Consider the following 20,452-nt stretch of genomic DNA (forward strand, 5'->3'; position numbering starts at 1 on the left):
TCTGAAACTATTATATTTAACAGGCAATAGCCAGCCAGGAATTGCTTTTTTCCCCCTTCATTTTGTTTTTAAATCAATTTAAGAAAAATTGATGTTTCTCAAAATTGATGTTGTTGGATAAAGCAGTAGTTTTACATAAATAAGCCATTCTAGCGTCAAGGGAAGAATTATAGAAAAAAATTCTGATATGAAAATACTATTTCAATATTCAAGAGTACAAATAGGAAAGGCTTCATATTGTTTGGATGTTCTGCCTAGCAAAATGGTTACGAATACAGGAGGCACACTGCATGATTCTGAATCCAACCTTGGGCTTAGCCATTGTTGTTACTTGTGTTTTGATAGTTCCAATGCAGACATGACAATTAATTGAGGTGCCCAGTAGTTAATATAAATAAAAGATGTAAGATGGTGTTCTATTGAACATGGTTCATGGTGGAAATTAACCTATGGGAGCAGACAATTCTTGGAAGGCCAGGCTCCAGGCTTCATTCTTTCCCACAGTATAGGTAATGCGGATGGTGGAGTAAAGAGATGTTCTGGCTGGGCTTGGTGGCTCACGCCTGTAATCCCAGCACTTTGGGAGGCCAAGGCGGGTGGATCACAAGGTCAGGAGTTCAAGACCAGCCTGGCCAACACGGTGAAACCCCGTCTGTACTAAAAATACAAAAATTTGCCAGATGTGGTGGTGCGCACCTGTAGTCCCAGGTACTCAGGAGGCTGAGGCAGGAGAATTGCTTGAACCTAGGAGGCAGAGGTTGCAGTGAGCCAAGATCATGCCACTGCACTCTAGCCTGGGCGACAGAGTGAGACTCTGTCTCAAAAAGAAAAAGAAAAAAGATGTTCCAGGAAGGGCAGGACAGAGTAATCTAGCAAGAAGATTGAAACAGTGTAAGGTGTAAAGAATTTTGATGTATTGGTTCAGGAAGGCTGACTACCTCATTGGCTGGGAGGAGCAGCAAAGCACTGGCAGAAATTCAGGTGCTAGTTCTTTAGACCTTGTGTGATTCACCTGCAGTATAATCTGGGGAAGGACTCCTAGCATCTCTGGAGTGTAGTTCTCTAATCTGTAAAATTATTTGGCTGGGTTTAATTCGTAAATTCCCTTCTAGTGCTTCTGTTGCTGGCTTCCATAATCTAGGTTATTGGTAACCTTTGAGTGACTTTAGTGGAGTAGCGTGCCCAGAAGCCAGACTGTAGGGAGTTAAAGAGCAGTTATATGGTGGAAGACCATGTGCTCAGGAAGTTGAGTTTACTGCAATCCAAGAAAGGTTATAAGCCCCTCCTAATTTAGTAGATACATTATATAGCACTCCTACAATATGGACTTGTAGCTATTTCCCTTTTTAAAGTTTTGTTCCAAATCTATTCAGTTTTTAAAGATTTATTAGACTTTAAAAAGATTTAAGGAAATTTAAGGTGATTAAGGAAATTTTGCATGTGGCTCTGTTTTATTTGGCTCAGTTTATTCTAATGTTCTCAAATAGTTTAACCAATTTGAGACATAATTTCTACTTAAAAGATTAAAAGATAACAACAACAACTTCACTAGCTTGGCAAAGAAATAAAGTGTTTATGTGGGTCCAAAAACCCAAATTTATCTACAAGCATGGGAGTGAATTTCAGTACTGAATAGAAGTTCTTATGATTATCATAATAAAACAGAATAAAATAGTCAAGGCATCAAAGATGCTTCTGAGAGAGCCTAGCCTAAATATGCCACAGCCACACAGAGTTTCTCCTCAGGTAATTCTGCCTGCTGTCTTGAAGGGTAGTAAAGAGTTTCTTATCAATTGGTATTTATACCTGAGCCAATTAAAATTCAATGCCTTGATTAAAAAAAAAAATCCAGAACTGAGAAAACTTGAATTGGAAGTCAAAAAAATGAGCTTAAACACATTTAATAACATAATTCTAATTAACCCACTTAACCTATTAAAATGAAAAGTTTCAATAATAGGCATGATGTATAATAAAATATTTCATCTACAGGATGGAAACTTCTTATAATCATGGCTAAAATGTAAAAGAAGGAAAAATAGAAGTGAGAAAGCAAGATTTATGGTCCAGAATAAAGATGTACAAGGATTATTGTTATCTAGTATTGTTTTAATGAATCTGTATTTCTGACATTTTTCTCTGAAGAAAGAAATCTCAGTTTTTCACAAATATGAATAAATTTATGAATTTAACTTGAAATTTACCTACTTCACTTTTTTCCTGTTTTGAATCCATTTGCAGTTTTTAAAGGTCTAGTGATCTTTGAGGAAAACCTATCAATTAATGCCTTCTAGCTCCACCATATTTAATAATCTATATCCTAACAAGTTGCCCCCTTCTAAGCCAGAGGATTGGGCTTTGGGAGCCCCTACTTTCTTGAGGAATGATTTTTCTCTCTGAAGTCCTTGGAGAGTTCCATGTATTTTTGCCGTCATGTAGGTGAATAAAATACAAGTATTTTTAGTCAGCTACTTGAGGCAATATTTTCCATTAATGGCAGAATTATGATAGAGCAGATCATGTGTATTGACACACCCTTGATAGAATTCAGTTTCATATTCAGTGACACCCAAGCTTTGACTCTGCGAAGTAGACTAGCCCATTTCATATGCCAATTAAAATGGATTGATCTACTTTGACAGTCTTTGGAGAAAAGGCCAGTATGAAAGGAATGCTTTTTAGTCATAAGAGCTTATTTTCTGTGCTGCAAGTTTCCAAATTGTGGATGAAAGTCAGTACTTGTTTGCTAAATCGTGTACATATTTATATAGATCTCAGCTAAAAACATATAGTACACTTGGTCTCTCATTTTTCAAATTAATGAGAAAGAGGGAGTTTCATGCTTTCTCCTCTAAAAATACAGATGCATACAGTTTTACATGAATTACTTTCTTAAAGATCAAAGAACACTGCGTATATATGTAATAAATTTTTGTTTTTAAGGAAGTAATATAGTATAGTGGCTTTGCATCTCATACAGACCTAGCTATAAAACCTGTCTCTTCCACTTATTAACTGTGTGACCTTGGACAATTAATCTTTCTAAGCCCCTCTTTTGTCATATTTTAAATGGGAATAATGATCCCTAAATCAGGGTTGTGTTTATGATGAAATGATAGTATCTGTAAACCTCTTAACCAAATGTCTGACACATTATGCAAGCTAAATAAATAATATTGCTGTTTTTTATATCAATAATTTATTATATAAGTAATATTTCTTTCTCATTAAAGAGATGAGAAAAAATCCTAAAAAGTCTGGAGGAAAACATTATATTTTCAGTGTTTTGGATATATTTTTTAGACTGTATTCAACTTAGAAAGAAATTAAATGTTTAGTATTTAACCTGTTAGATTTCTTTTATCCCTTTGTGTATGTCTGATTAAGACTATCACTGTATAGACAGAAGCCATTGTTTTAATGGCTTTTGAACTTGGTTTTTTGTTTTTTGGGTTTTTTTTTTTTTTAATTTGGTTCCATTAAAAAATTAGCTCCATATATTGACAGTTTTAATTTTTTGTTTGTTTGTTTGTTTTTTTCTTGAGACGGAGTCTTGCTCTTGTTGCCCAGGCTGGAGTGCAATGGCGCAATCTTGGATCACTGGAGCCTCTGCCTCCTGGGTTCATGCGATTCTCCTGCCTCAGCTTCCTGAGTAGCTGGGATTACAGGCACCCACCACCACTCCTGGCTGATTTTTTTTTTTGTATTTTTAGTAGAGACGAAGTTTCACCATGTTGGCCAGGCAGGTCTTGAACTTTTGATCTCAAGTGATCAAGTGATCACCTCGGCCTCCCAAAGTATTGGGATTACAGGCGTGAGACACTGCGCCCAGCCTGACAGTTTTGATTTGTTATAGACACAGCTTAATTGCTTATTTCCTCTTCTCAGATTACATTATTCTGTTGTATCCTATACTTCTTAAGAATGGTGTTGAATTAGAAATATCAGAATATAATGCCTAAGAAACCTGCCTTTTGAAAATGATTTTCAGAAGCTCAATGAAGGCTACATATTCATATAATTCATATAATTTTTATATTTTTTCATGAATAATTTTCATAAACTTTATGAATCTTCATGAGTTTTGAGCAAATATTTATATTTTAATGTTCTCCTCATTTATTTCTGTGAGCATCTTTATTGTTTCCCCAACCTTATTTAAAAACGTCTTTCATGGGAGCCTGTGGTTTGTAGGACCAACTGATTTATGAAGATGAATTGAGAGGGATACTGTAACATGGTCAGGTATCTGGACACTGATTATGGCTCCTAATCATATCATTAATCAGAAGAAACTATAAATTCAGCCCAAGAATATGAATTTAGTATGGCAACAAAGAATGAATAACCCTATGGAGCAGAACATGAGCCCTTCCTTGTCAAAATTGTGCAAAGTGGGAGATGGAGCTTTAATTTCTCAGAAGGGTTTATAAAAATAAAATTAAAATTAGGCTAATGGATTCTAATACATGCTAAGATCGTTGCCTCTAATTACAATTGGATCTCTTCCTCTGAATCCCAGAAGACTAAGATAAACCTCCATCCCCAGGCATTAACTCACCCAGCTTTTTTCCCTCTCCCTTCAGCTGTTCCAGTTGATATTCATTCTTTCCTCTATATTTTGTACCTTTTTCTCTACTTACTTCTTTCCCTGACTGTATTTAAGTGCTCCGCGGCTATTCACCTCTCTCAAGGGCCTGTCTTAACTTCCCTTCTTTCCTTCCCTTTCAGGCAGCTTAGAAAAATGCTTGCACCATCTTCATGTCCTCAATTCTCAGTCACTCCTTGTAATGCACAGTCTGGCTTCTTACACTGCCATTCTACAAAAACCACATGCAACAGGTTGTTAATCTCCTCCTAATTGATAACTCCAGTGATCTCTTTTCAGATGCCCGTCTATTTGACTTCAAAGACATTCAGCACAATTGAACACTCCTTCCTCCTCTAAACACTGTAAAATCATAGAAGTAATCTTTGATTCCTCTCTGCCTGCCTCACCTCTTCTCTTCTAAATCCAGTCCTGTCAGAATTCTGTTTTCTAAATAGTCCCCAAAAGTTTTCCCTAGCTCCCTCTTCCCACCTCTTCACTTCACTATAGTCCAGGTCACCATCATCTCTCAACTGCAGGCTCCAACTAATCTCGATATGTCTACTCTGCCCCGTGTAAGTCATCTCTATATGGCAGCAAGAGAGCCACCGTCATGTGAGTTAATATGTATGTAAAGTGCTTAGGCAGGGCCTGGCCCATATAAGTACCATATATGTGTTTATTACTATTGTTGTAGACATGTAGATTATATTGAGTCTTTTCCTTGTTTGAAACCCTTTTAATAGATTTTCATTCCACTTAGATGAAAGCCAAATGCCTTGTTGCCTGTAGGGCCCTGTAGGGCCTTAGCTGTCTCCACCCTTATCTCTTGTCACTCTTTTGCTTGCCTATTATGCTCCAGACACACTGGTCTCCTCTAAGTTTCTCCAGCACTTCAGGCTCTCTCCTTCTCAGGGCCTTTGCACACTTTTGCTTCTGCCCGAAGTGCCTGTTACCAGACCTTAGCACACTCCTTTTTGTCTCTAAGTCTCAGATTTAATGACACCCTCTAAGAGAGTTATTTTCTGACCATCAATCTAAAGTAGCCTCTGTCTTCAGTCACTAATATATTACCCTTTACTTTTATTATGTTTATTTATATAAATTTAATCATCTCTCTCACTGAAATGTAAGTTTAATTAGAGGATTTTATTGTCTTAATGACACATAGTAAATGATAACTATTAACTGAATCAGTTCATTAATGGCAAGTTTTTATCTTCCAGAACAGCTCAGATACCTTTTCTATAAAGTCCTTGTCAATTCCCTGAGGCTAAGTTGGATGCTCCCTCTCTTGCCCTCAAAGTGCCCATTAAGAGCATCGTATTTAATATCCTATTGAACTCCATATGTAGTTGTCTTCTGTCTTACATGGTGAATTCATAAAGAATAGAGAAAATGTTTCATTCATCTTTCTGCCATCCTAGTGCTTACTAAGTCTGGATGCATGAAAAAATTAGCAAACTCTCAAAGGTTTCTCGCTAGCAGAAACCTTTCTAGTGTACAAATTGTAGTGTTGGATTATCTCATTGATATAGAAAACCCTTATGTTTACTTGCAAAGAGTGATGGTAGAGTATCTCCTCTGCAGTTGGGTCCCCTGTGTGAATCCGCACTAGAAACAGTTTGGCCTCAACTCAGTGAAGATGGCTCTGCGGTGCTAAAGGCTCGGTGGATTCTAGAGTCTGCTGGGTGCCTCTGTAGTTGTTGGGTTTGACCCAGTGATGATAAATCTTGCCTCAAGTTGGCCCTTGCATTGTCTTTCCAGCCCAGTCTTTTTGTCATTCAAATGATCGTCAAGTGCCAAAAGGAAAGTAGAGCAGGTTTTCGTGCCCTTCCCCTCCAGGGCCTCTCTTCTTAGGTAGCTTTCACACTGTAGTAACTTCTCATATGGCCTTTGTATTCATTTCCACTCCTAAGTGGAATGGTGCACTTGGCAATTCTCTAGTGAACTGAAAAGTTTATGGTACAGCCGGTAAGATGCAGCAGCCTGACTTAGCGAAGAGAACTCTAGACCAAGTCAGTCCAGAAACAGATTCTGCTTCTGGGTCTGCCACTAACTTGCAAAAGGACCTGGGCTCTTTCCCCTCTGTGGGCCTCAGTCTTCTCATCCATCAGGTGGATTACTGATTTTATCAAGGAAAGCCAATTTTCAGACAAAATCTTAAGTAGATTTTCAGCATATAAAATAGTTGTGCTGCTCTGGCTGAAATGGAGTCCTGCCACTAGTCTCTCTCATAGACCCCTCCTACAGCCAAATGATAGAAATGCCCCCCCTCCCATCTCGGACATTTTCAACTCAAATCCCAGGGAACAGATCCCATTGGTACAAGCACCCAAAGGAGAAAAATTAAAAACGCATTGATTTACTGGACTTGCTTCTTTTTCCCCCATGATTCTAAAACCTGGTTTCTTATGGTTTACAACTAGGGACCTTTCTTTGCTTATAACCTACCACCTGAGGTGTTTCTAAATGACCAAAAAACCTGAGAGTTAAATGACTAGATTCTTGGAATCTATTCTTCCCTTTCTGCCTCTTCCTGCTCTGTTTCACCCTCATCTTACTCATCTTTCCTGCTGTTGATCTTTCCTGTTGTGTTTCTATGAGCTTCTCATCATTTGTTCTTCCCCTTTGTCATGATTAAAGCTATGAGAACACCATAGGTCAGAGTTTCTCCACCTGGGTTTATGTGGCCATTTTGGCATTGTTTCTAGGCAGTAAGCAAGACTGTTAGCACTGTCATTTCCTTAAGATAAAAATATAGAAAGACCAGTTACAGCAAGTACTTAGGAAGGGGTGAAAACAGTTTTACAAATCAATTCGTTGTGACAAAGTGTTCAGTGTTCTCTTCCACTATAATCGCAGTCATTGAAAGAACTGCTGTCAAAAAGCATTGCCTGATTTATTCATTTCGGCCTTTGAAACTATGTGTTTGAGGTCTGGGAATACTTTTAAAAATTCATTTGTTTTCCTCTTAAATAGAAAGCTTATGTAATCACTAATCCAATATATAAATACACAGGGCCTAAAGGACCATTTTCTCCCAGGCCAAGTTGACTCTTGAGTCAAGTTTAGCTTTTTAACCATGCTTGATGTTGTTATTCCTCTGATATTTCTACTTAACTTTCCTCTGCTTTCCTATTAATTTTCACATGTTGCTGCTTTGGCTTGGTTGGAAATGTCAGAACAAGATGCCAGTGTGTCTCAGTCAGGACATGGCTGCGCTCAAACTGCTGTAGCCTGTTACTTGGCTCCTATGGGAAAAATACTGGGGGTGCAGTGTTTCCAGTTGGAATTGAGATGTATAAAGCATCTGCCTGATATCTTCAGCTAATGAGGTTTTGCTGAAAAATGAGTGTAATGAAAAAATGCTGGATGTTGGCAGGACCTAATGATGAAGTCTAATGAGCATAAATGAGTGTTCTGTAAGGCCCCAAAGCAGAGGCATAGAATGTTTCAAATACACTGCCCTTGAGGCAAGAGCAGCCTTGGAGGACCGATTTATTTGTTGGCTCCTTTTTCTTTCCTTCTCTCCCTCCTCCCTTGCCTTTCTTTCAATAAAAGGCCTATGTAAGCCAGACACAGTAGATTATTTTATGCAATATAGGGCATATTAAAAATAAAACTACTTAGACCAGGGCTCAATACAATTGCAAAAATAAGAATTATGAGCTTTACATGCTATATGATTTAATAGAAAAGGCAGTCATTTTTATATTTGCTTGTCAAGAACTAAAGAACTATATTCTATCAAAAAGCAGATAAGGCCTGTAATTGCAGCACTTTGGGAGGCTGAGTTGGGCAGATCACCTGAGGTCAGGAGTTCAAGCCCTGCCTGACCAACATGGTAAAACCTTGTCTGTACTAAAAATACAAAAATTAGCCAGGCATGGTGGCACGTGCCTGTAATCCCAGCTACTCAGGAGGCTGAGGCATGAGAATCGCTTGAATCTGGGAGGCAGAGGTTGCAGTGAGCTGAGATTTCGCTACTGCACTCCAGCCCGGGCAACAGAGGGAAAACTGTCGCCAAAAAAAAAAAAAAAGCAGATAAGAAAATAGGTGTTTTGTAAACAATGCTTGGAATTGAGTTTTCTTAAAACCTGATCTCAGGTGGCTGAAGAAGAGACTGTTGGTGGAATTTTGCAGACTCTGCTCCCCATGAATGTAACATGTTCCTGCACCCATGTTATTGTTAATTTATGCATCAACTTGTCTGGACCACAGGCTGCCCAGCTATTTGGTCAAACACTACTCCGAGTGTTTCTGTGATAGTGCTTCTGGATGAAATTAACATTTAAATCAGTAGACTGAGTAAAGCTTATTTCCCTCCTTAATGGGAATGGGCCTCATCCAATCAGCTAAAAGTCTGAAAAGAACAAGGCTGACCCTCCACTGAGGAAAAGGAGGATTCTGCCTGCGAGACGGCCTTCAGGCTGGGACATGGGCTTTTTTCCTGTCTTTGAAGTTGAACGGAAACATCAGCTATTCCTGGGTCTGAGCCTGCCAGTTTTCAGACTGGAATGACACTGTCTGCCTTCCTGGGTTTAGGCCTTCAGACTCAGACTGGAACTAAACCGTCAACTCTCCTGGGTCTCCAGATTACCAGCTCACCTGTATATCCTGAGACTTGCCTGCCTTCGTAATTGTGTGAGCCAATCCATATGACAAATCTCTTTCTTCTTCTTCCTTTCTCTCTCTCCTGTTTCTCTAGAGATCTCTGCCTGCTATAGCAAGCAGCACATAATCTGTGAAATACATACTGTGACATGTGCCGTATTGACTTCAGAGCTGGTCATACGTGTGGTCAGGTCAAACTCTATCACTGACTAGATGTGTGACCTTTGACAAATTATTTAACCACTCTCCACCTCAGTTTCCTCATCTTTACAATGGGAGTTCTTGTGAGAATACACAAGAAAGCTCTTGAGTAACATGTGGCACATAGCAAACTGTCAAGATGTATTAATTCCTTAACATTCCAAACCAGACTACAAAACAACTGTAACCAAGAACATAATGAGATAATTCTTTTTTTTTTTTTTTTATTGTACTTTAAGTTCTGGGATACATGTGCAGAATGTGCAGGTTTGTTACATTGGTATACATGTGCCATGGTGGTTTGCTGCACCCATCAACCCATCGTCTACATTAGGTATTTCTCCCAATGCTATCCCTCCCCTAGCCTCCCACACCCCGACAGGCCCCAGTGTGTGATGTTCCCCTCCCTGTGTCCATTTGTTCTCATTGTTCAACTCCCACTTATGAATGAAAACATGCAGTTTTTGGTTTTCTGTTCTTCTGTTAGTTTGCTGAGAATGGTGGTTTCCAGCTTCATCCATGTCCCTGCGAGGGACATGAACTCATCCTTTTTTATGGCTGTATAGTATTCCATGGTGTATATGTGCCACATTTTCTTTATCTGGTCCATCATTGATGGGCATTTGGGTTGGTTCCAAGTCTTTGCAATTGTGAACAATGCCACAATTAGTTCAACCATCGTGGAAGACAGTGTGGCAATTCCTCAAGGATCTAGAACCAGAAATACCATTTGACCCAGCAATCCCATGAGATAACTCTTATCTACACGCTGTCATGTATTTCCACATGTTGTAAATGGACATCTGTGCTTCCTTCTGTGTTACCCTCCTAGAAAAGACTCAGACACTTCTCACTGCCCCCTCCCCAAACCCAAACCTACTGATTTTTTCTTATAACAGTCATCTAGTTACCCACATAATCCAGTGGTAGCAATGCCTCTGAATGATTTAGTTTGAGTGCTTATTCTACTCTCATAAGCAAAATTGAAACTTGATATTTAATGGTGCCACTATATAACCATAACCATTTCCAGAGATTTTAGTGTAAAAGGTTGACTAGCCTTAATTGATTAAAACAGTGTAAAGATGACATTAATACATATGGTACATCTACAAAATGGAATACCAAGCAGAGTGAAAATGAGGACGTGTTCTATGTGTTAATATACGAAAAGAGTTCCATGATATATAATTATTAACTAGAAAAAGGTGCTGAGAGTAACTTTTGTGTAGAAATGTAAGAAAATAAGAATATATATTTGCATTTGCTGTTGTAGGCATGAGGAAAGTGTAGAGCAAGACATAAATAATCATAGCAGTGACTGGTTGTTAGATGGAGGGGAACTGTGGGGATGAAGGCCCCAGATGGGAATGACATGTCACTGAAAACTTTTTCATAATTGTTAAATTTTTGAACCTTATGAATGAATTATCTATTGAAAAAATTAAATTAGAAAAAAAGAACAAGGAAAAGGAACACTATTAGGGCGCATTCACATTAAGTTTTCTCTGTGTGCCCTTTGAAAGTTAGTTTAAAGTGTTTTATTTATAGCCCCCAGCTGCAGATCTCCTAGCTTTACTACTTTGACCTGATTTGAGTAATTTTAAAACTAGAATCTAGACAGGTAGACTTGCAGTGTCTTGATTACTGTAGTTTTAAATTTTGAGCATGATGAGTTGCAATATTAATATAGTTAGTGCCCAGCTTATAGAGAAGTTATACTATAAAAGTTCCTTTTCCACTGTACACTTAAAAATGGTTAAGACGTTAAATTTAGGTTATGTGGGGGTTTTATTACAATGAAAAAATGTTAGAAAAACACAATCTGACTTTATAGAAATGAAAATTTTGAATGAGACTGTTTCTCACTACAGGGTTTTGGTCCTCAGTCATATTGTTACTCTGATGTGTACACTCTTTTATAGTGTATATAAATGTGTACATTTTACTGATTATTTTCTTTTGTTAAAAATATCCTTGTTTAGATTTGCAAACATTTGTTGGGTATTCTCAAGGGAATATTTGTGTATTGCTAATGAATGTAACCAGCAATACTAAAAAAAAAAAAGTTCTTCCTCCAGACCATCAAATGAATAACAATTGCTTTTCTTTTAGTATGAGGTATTGCCTACATCCTAAGTGAGAAAAGTAAGCATGAGGGGCCCCCTGTAGTTTCGCAGACCACTCATAGACATTCTAAAAGCTAAATAACACTTTCAAAGGCATGGCATGAGGTGGTCCAAGACTCGTGCCAAGTGTCTCATACAGGCAGTGCCAGCTATTTCTAGTAGGGACAAAAGATATTTGGATACCCTGATGTTTGGGGGAGTTTGGGAGGAGACTAGTTTAAATGAGTGAGTCAGGATCTGCATAGATAAAAGAATGGAGAGAGCAGTCCAAATGTAAAGGGACAGTGGACAGAAACGTGAGATGGACATGAGTGAACTGTTTTTTGATGGAGTGCTCTAAAACAGATGGGAGACCAACAGGAAACAGTAGGTCATCCCTGAGTTGTAAAAGTCCTCGAGAAGTTTGGGCTTTATTTGGGAAACATTAGTTTTGGGGTAGAGTGGTAATATCCTAAATATTGCATAACTATATCTGTTTACTAACTCTTCTCTCTTCCCTTTCTTCATGCATTCAAGAAATATTTTTTGACCACCTCCTTTGTGCAAATCATTGATACAAGAAAATGAACCTGACCATAAAGCACAGACAACGGGCAAAGGCAGGTGTGGAGCAGAAAGCTGAGGAAGCCTATTGCAGTGACCCAGGGTTGTGATTATGTTACTGGCATTGATAGATGGCTAATATTTTTTGGACACTTACTTTATGCCAGTGTTAAATGCTTATATATTATGTATTATTCTCATAAACCTAGGAAATAGATATTTTTATTATTCCCAATTTATAGATGAGGAAACTGAGGCTTATTGAGGTTAAGTGACACAGCAAATAATAGTATAAGTATCATTGTGTAACAGATCAAAGTTTGCAAATATTTTACTTGCCCTCTTTTGTTTGATCCTCTTCTTTTGTGGTAGGCACTGTAAATATTTTTCCCATTTTACATATAAGCAAAGAATTGAGAAACTTGCCCTGGCAGTCATTCATCAAATAGTAAGGATAACTACTATGTTCCATGCATGGGGAGGTGGCAGTAGACCAGCTAGATCAAGTTCCCTGCTCTCAGGGAGTTACTTTCTGAAGGGAATGAATAACAATAAATGATATAATTTCTGTATCGGACAGGTACTATGAGGCAGACAAAATAAGGTAAAGTGGTAGACTGGGGTTGGAGATGCCTGAGGAGAACAACTTTGGCCATGGTGGAGAGAAGAGCCCTGTGTGGCAAGGATGATGGTTGAGACCTGTATGACCAGAGAGCATTCGTTCTGCAACCTGGAGGAGAAAACATACCAGACAGCTGTAACCAGTGCACTTGATGGGAACATAGTTGGCATGTTCAAGGGACAGAGAGGACCCAGGGTGGCTAAAACTTGGTGAAGAAGAGAAGAGAGAATAAGAAAGAAGAGGCAAGCGTGCCAGAGCTAGATTATGGAGGGCCTTTTGGGCCTGATAAGCAGTTTTGTTCTCATTCTACAGGAAGTTACTGGAGAGTTTTAGGCAGAGTGTGCATATGCATGTGCATGTGTGGGTGGGGTGTAGTAGTAGTGAGATGATCTGATTTACACTTTTTAATTACTGTTTTCAGGATGGACTGCTGTGAATGGGTGGAATGGGGTTTAAGACTGAGGTAAGTAGACCAGTTAGTTGACCAAGTAAAAGATCATGGTTACTTTAAGTAGGGTGGTATTAGCAGTGGAGAAGGAGAGAAGTGGTATGTTTGAGACATATTTTGGAGGTAGAGCCAATGTGATGACTTGGTGAATTAGCAGCACGTCACAGAGGCAGACAGTATACTATAATGGATAAGAAGTAGATTGGATTGCACATGTTTGAATCTCCATGTGGCCACTTAATAGCTGTATATATTAGCTTATGATGTTGGGTAAGTTTTTTAATCACTCTTTGCCTCAGTTTTCTCATCAGTAGATGAGAATAATTATAGTAACCTACCTAATAGGGATGTTTAAGAGTATATAATTTAATATAGCCACCTGATTCTCAGTAAGTGTTCTCAGTTTTGGTCGTTGTTTTGTTTTGGGTTTTTTGCTGTTATTGGTTATGGGTTTTGAAGGAAAAACGAATTTAGGATGACTTACACATTTTTTGGCCAGAGCAAATGAGCTCATAATATGGGGCCTTATAGAGATAAGGAATGCTTTGGGAGTTAGTAGATTTAAGGATAGAGATCAGGTCAATTTTGTCCACAGTAATCTAAGGCACCCATCAGATGAGCAGGATCATTGCTAGAGGAAGGGACAAGATAGGACTTGTATGTAGATCTTTCAATCTAAAGTCTGCCTTCTTTCTGCTCTTTGAGAGGCAGGATAAGTGAGTGATTATGAACACAGAATCTGCAGTCAGACTGCCTGAGTCTGAATTCTAGCTCCGCTAGGTCTGTGTCCTTGGATAAATTGCTTAAACCTTCTGTGCCTCAGTTTTAAACCTGTAAAATGGGATAATAGTTTGATAAAGCACTGAAACAGTTCCTGGCATATGGAGTATAGTTATGTAAAGTGTTCGCTGTTGTTGCCACTTTTAAATCCTGAACATTGCTATGGAAATGCAAAGAAAACAACATTTAAGATACTATGCAAAGGAAGGATTCACAGGATTCTGGTGACTAATTGCAGATGGAGGTTACGTAAAAGAGAGGCATCAAAGATGATTCTGAGGTTCTGAGCTAGAGTGACCCATTGAATGAGGATTAAAGAATAAGAACCTGTTTGGGATGGAGGTGGGGTTGATGATGAGGAGTCGAGTTTTAGATCTATTAACTTTGGAAATAGCCAAGAGAAAATGTCCGGAAAACAGTTTAAAATGTGGAAGCTAGAACTTAAGAGAAAGGTCAAGACTAGAAATATAAACATGGAAACATCTGCTTATAATAGCGGCGGCAACCTGTCTAGAGCAGCCACTGCAGGGACACCAGCTACAGTGTAGCCAGGGCTGCACACTCCATGGAGCCAGAGGGGGCCGGGAGCAGGCAGGAGCCCCACTCCCTACTGAGTTGGTGGGGCAGGAGCCCCATGCTCTCAGGTGCAGCTGCAGCTGTCCAGCCGCAGATCCAGACCCAGGCATCCTTGTACTCATGGGGGCTCAGAAGTGCCTGCTCCCGTTCCCTGGCCTCTCCGCACACCCGGCACCTGCTGCAGTATGGAACAAAGTTGTGACTGAGCCTGGGTGCTGATGCAACACAGCTGGGTGTGCACATGCTCAGGGCAGCATTGACATGCCAACCCTCTGCTGCCTCAGCCCCCTCTGGGCTTTGAGCACAGAAGGGAAGCCGGTGGGGCTAAGGGCAGCTTGTCGTGGGCCTGCAGGTACCCCTTGGCACAAACAGCCTGGGCACCCTGGACAGCATGTTGATGATGGTAGGAAGCAAACAGGCTCCTGGGCAGCAGGTGTGGCAGGTCCCTGGTGAAACCCCACCTTCAAACCAGGGATTACCTGAAGCCTGAGGGCCAGTTTGCCACCCCTGGGTGGAGTCTGCAGCCCAGAGTGAGAACTTGTGCTTTTTCCAGGCCCACCCATGGCCACCCATGGACCAATCAGCATGCACTTCCTCCCTTCTGAGCCCATAAAAACCCCCAGACTCAGCCAGACGTAGGGACTACCAGCTGCAGGAAAGAGCTACCCACTTGAGGTCTTCAGGTCTACTTGACTCATTGGGATGACCTGCATGCAGAAAGGAGCTACCCACTTTGGGTCTACTGAGAGCTATTCTGTCACTCAATAAAGCTCCTTTCTGCCTTGCTCACCCTCTAGTTGTCTGTGTACCTCATTCTTCCTGGACATGGGACAAGAACTTGGGACTCACCAAATGACAGGACTGAAAGAGCTGTAATACAAACAAGGCTGAAACATGGACCGCCCCCCTCTGCCCGGCTCACCACATTGCTCACCCACATACCCCTCACTACCCCACGCCTGGCTCACCCTTGGCAAGTGTGGGATCCAGGCTGGTAGTGCAAGCTGAGCACAGCCTACCAGGCCACGTGGGTGGAACGAGCCCAGTTGGTGTGGACAATATTCAAGTAGAAGGCTCCACTGGCCACAGAGGTTTCTGGCTGGCAAAGTGACACCCCAAGGATCCTATGACACTTAGAGATAATAGCTTAAAGCTACTAGAGTGGATGAGATTTGAGAAAGAGAATGAATAGAATGAATATGTGACCATAGACTTGTGTTAGGATTATATATCTCCAAAGACAGGGCAGGATAGATTGTAGAGGGCAGAAGTTCAGAGGCAAGAAAGGTAAGGACATAGTTATAGTCTTATGTTTGAGAAATGAAAGGAAAAAAAATGGGTAGTAGCTAAGTGTCTTAGTTTGTTCAGGTTGCTATAACAAAATACCATAAACTGGGTAGCATATCAACATCAGAAATTTATTTCTCGCAGTTCTAAAAGCTGGGTGATCCAAGACCACGGTGCTGGTAGATTGAGTGTCTGGTGTGGGCCTGCTCTCTGGTTCATAAATGGTGCCTTCTCCCTGTGTCCTCACATGATGGAAAGGGTGCAGGGCCTGTTTTATAAGGATACCAGTCATGCTCATGAGGGTTCTGCCCTCATGACCTAATTACCTCCCAAAGCACCCCTCTCCATTCCCCAGCCCCTTGTCCCTTGCCAATACCATCACCTTTGGGGTTAAAATTTCAACCTGAATTTCAGGAGGAACATACACATTCAGACCATAGCATTAAAGAAGGTGTTAAGTCACCTGAGGATGTCTTTAAAAAGACGTTCAGAATCATTTGGGGAAGAACTAGCCATATAAAAAAATAGGATGATGGATAATCCAAATGTCTTAGAATGGTGGAAGCCAATGGGATCTAGGGCAACATAGGCATTATAGCAAATCTAGACAAGGAGGAGGGCAGCAGCTGTCCAAGGATAGGTGTGAAGATAACAATAAGCAAATGTGCAACTACAGCAAGAATTAGTACCCTTTATTGAGTGTTTTTGTGTGAAATACTGTGCTTAGCACTTTGTTCTCTCCCTAAATCTTCAGCAGTTTTCTGAGATAGGGACAATTATTATATTCTCTGTAGAAATGAAAAATTGGAAACCATTTAAATGTCCATCAACATAAACATTTTAAAAATAAAGTATGGTATATCCACAGAATGTCATGTCCTGCAGTCACTTTTTTTTAAATGAGGTAGATCTGCCAAAGAAAGATACCAGTAAAATACTTTTATGTGATAGTAAACACGTGTGTGAAAACGTATCTGTTATCCATCTCTCCTAGTAGACTGAACTCCTCAAGGAGAGATATTGGATCATATTCATATTCTAACATGGAGTCTTGTGGATTAGTGTCCTCTTGGTCAGATGAATGAGTCACCAAATGTCTGTAAAATGAAGATTACTAGTACCACACAGGGCTTGAGTATGTGTGTATATATGTGTGTGTGTGTGTGTGTGTGTGTGTGTGTGTGTTTGTCTGTGACCTATGAGCAGAAAGTATTACAATATTATTAGGAAAAATGCCATTCAGAAAAGAAGGTATTAATTACTATTAGGAAATTGTCAAAGAGACTTCATGGGTTTTGAACAACAGTGGTGGTGGTTTGCTGGATGCAGTGGCTCACACCTCTAATCCCAACGCTTTGGGAGGTCAATGTGGGCAGATCGCTTGAGCCCAGGAGTTCAGGAACAGCCTTGGCAATACGGTGAAATCTGTCTCTAAAAAATATATATAAAAATTAGTCAGGTGTGGTGGTGCTCACCTGTAGTCCCACCTACTTGGGAGGCTGAGACAGGAGGATCACCTGAGCCCAGGAGGTCTAGGCTGCAGTGAGCCAGGATCACACCACTACAATCCAGCCTGGGCAACAGAGTGAAAACCTGTCTGAAACAAACAAACAAACAAACAAACCAATGGTGGTGGTTTGAGGAAAATGGTAAAAACAGAACAGATGGTTTCAACTTTGGCAGTGAAAGGAAGAGTTTTAGGAGTGGGGCTGTCCGAGTTGAATTCTTTCTCTCAGTGGTGAATGGGGCAAAGCGTCCCACTTGGGCTGCAGTTCTAAGTCCAAGCTCATTGTGGTAGATGGTTTGTGAACCAGACTATCTGAAATGCTTAGTTTTTACAATGAAAGAGCTCTTCAGCCCTGTAATAGTGCCCTAATTAGATGCCCAGTATGATTCAACATGTATAGTGACCATTTTAGACCTGAGTACTCTGTTACACAAGTGGAAACAATATCCTAAACAGACCTATGATTCAAAAAGAAGATTCCAGTTTGCCAATTACAATCTATAAGTTGCCTTATTTATTGTTATTGAAATATCATCTGTATTCTAGTATGTTTTCATTTGCTTTTTATTTAAGAATCCCATAACTGTCCTGAAGATTGTACATAATGGCCTATTCTAAGGTTACTCTTCCTTTTAAAGCAGTAAATACTAGATCTCATCCAAGAGAAAGAGAGCTTAATTTTTTCATTTGTTGTTAGAAATCTTGATGAGGCTTTGAAAACTTAAGTTTTTTCTCATCCTTTTGAGAAACATTTAATTGTAAGGTCTTTATCAAGTAAAAACAGAATTTATAAAATTTTAAATGGGTATTTGTTTTTGTTGGATTGTTGAATCACATTTTCTCTTACACATTCATTTAAATCCAATGAAAGTCTGCCTGAAGTGGCACTTTCACGATGATTCTGGGAACCATCCCTTTGATTGTATGGTATTTACTGCTGATATATGTATGCCGGTGTTTCTTGCCTTCCATCATACATAAATTTCAGTGGCATATTGAATACCATAGAGAGGAACTGATTGATGATAAATCAAATGTTTTACAGCATATTATTGGGACTGTTGGATTCATTACTATGAAAGAGTTATGTTTGATCAGTATTTTCAGAGCTCCCTAATACTACAATTTATTGGTGCTTCTTAATGTTGTCTGTTAATTATATACAGGTTCCAAAATTGGGTTCAATTTAACATGTATAATACACGTTATGGTGAATCTTTATCACACAAAAAATGAGTAGCAAATATCCAACACTACCTTTGATTAGAACTATTAAGTCCAACAGCTTGTATTTAATGAACATAATGTTAATTAATAGTCAACTGGGTAGTTCATGATCTATTATAAGAATTATCTATTAGAATAAAGCTATTTAGATGTAGAAGGTGCCAAAGGAAAATTGGCTAACAAGAAAGGGAATAACCTCATATGTGGTTAAGATGTCAGATGAACAATTTTAACTCACGGTCTTTTTTTTTTTTTTTACAGAGAATACATAAATTGGGTTTTTATTTTTAGTCCTCCTCTTCCCTTTAGAGTTAAATGATGGAAAATGACTCTCAGTCCCCAAACTACTCTTATGCATCATTCAAAATAGCCCTGACAGGCTAGCCCCTGTGGTGGTGATGAGGTTTATGGCTTTCCATTCCTTGGTGTTCCATTACTCTGTCTACACCATCAAATTGATTAGTAGGCAGTGGCGAGCAAGGAAAGAAAGGTGGCCGCTGAGAGCCAGCTAGTGCCCATCGTTTTAATGAACTGCTTAGAGATGGTTAATATTGTCCTTGATTCTCATTGTAGCTGATGATGACCAGATCTTTTAAAATGTTTTCCCCCTCCCTTATTCTACATTACAGGGCCCACTGGAAAATGATTTGGTAGTTCATGTGGCACTTATAGCAGAAAGCCAAAGGTATGAAATCCAAGTGGGTGGTGTGTTTTTTTGTGGGGAGGGAAGGGGAAATGATTGCTTTATGTTTACAATATCGAGTATGGTAGAAGATATTAACTTCAGAAACTCCTTTACAGGCTTTCAGGGATATCATTAATGTCACTTTAAATGGCCAACATATTATTCTTTTCATGTTTAAAAATAATTTTGTTTTAGTTGTGAATATTAAAGACTGTGACCAGTGCCAGTGTTGCCTGGGTTGTAGTTTTGAGAAATTCATGCAAACACATGGGATTACCAAAATCAGTGCTTACCCTCCCTGCCAGCCCCTCATGTTTCCATCTGATGCTTCGTGGAGGATCCATAAGGGCCTCTGAAGTCTAGTGCAGATGGCAAATTGCTAATACTAACAAATTAATAATGCCCTCCAAGTTAGCATGTTCCCTTTTACCCTCCTCCTTCACTGCTTCCTAAACTGTAAATGTGTTTTCTAAAAACATCTCTTTTTTTCCCTATGATCTTTAGACTTCAAGTTTTTCTGAACACATATGGTATTCAAACTCAAACTCCTCAACAAGTAGAACCCATTCAGATATGGCCTCAGCAAGAGCTTGTGAAAGTAAGTGATTCTGCCTTTTACTTTCCTTACTTTGTAGAGGTACTAGAGCTTGATGGCTGGACTTAGTTTACAGACAAGTCACACAGTTAAAATCTAATTCTGATATAGGACCAGTAATCCAAAAGCTAATAATTAAATTGAGAATTCCACTTTAGTGGACATTGTTACTAAAAAAACTTTGCACTCTGTGTGTGTGTGTATACATTATGTTTATAGGTCTTGTTGATTTCTACTTCTTTCTGAACTCTGTTACTAACCTAGGATGAGCAGTTAAACAACAAGTTAGTCTTAATTTTAATAGAAATAAAATTATCTTATATTTTGATTTGATTTTTTTTCTCTTTTATCAGAATGTATTTTTACATTTTGATTTGATTTTTTCCTTTTATCTTTGATTTTTTCGTCTTTGATTATCAAAAAATATTTAGATGTGAGAAGGTTTGTTTAAAAGAAAACCTTATCATACCTAAATATTTTTGATATTTACTACTTTCCTTTTTTCTCTTGCCTTCCTGTTTGGTGTCTGAAGTAATTTCAGCCCCTTTGGTTTGCTGGGTCTCAAAGCAATTATAAAGTAAAAGTAACATCTGTATGTATCATTGATGTAGTTCCATACGTATTTGGGATGGAATTAAAAGGTAACG

General features: G+C 39.2%; 1 protein-coding gene across 11 annotated transcripts in view; it reads left to right on the top strand.

The window, feature by feature from the left end:
• Positions 1 to 20,452, top strand: part of PHKB (phosphorylase kinase regulatory subunit beta) — a 232,916-nt gene that overhangs the window by 161,306 nt on the left and 51,158 nt on the right. For 10 of the 11 annotated variants that reach the window (XR_012428701.1, XR_012428700.1, XM_065537576.2 and 7 more), the window contains 2 exons: positions 19,155 to 19,210; positions 19,715 to 19,808. Coding sequence is in view for 9 of the 11 variants with exons in the window: in XM_065537576.2 (XP_065393648.1) it covers positions 19,155 to 19,210; positions 19,715 to 19,808 (150 nt within the window). In the remaining 2 variants the exon portion in view is untranslated. Of the gene's footprint in view, positions 1 to 13,065; positions 13,164 to 19,154; positions 19,211 to 19,714; positions 19,809 to 20,452 lie in introns of those variants that run through there. The other variant, XM_074026735.1, reaches the window with a different exon arrangement.

The sequence above is a fragment of the Macaca fascicularis genome, chromosome 20, assembly GCF_037993035.2.
Source record: "Macaca fascicularis isolate 582-1 chromosome 20, T2T-MFA8v1.1".
Lineage (NCBI taxonomy): Eukaryota > Metazoa > Chordata > Mammalia > Primates > Cercopithecidae > Macaca > Macaca fascicularis.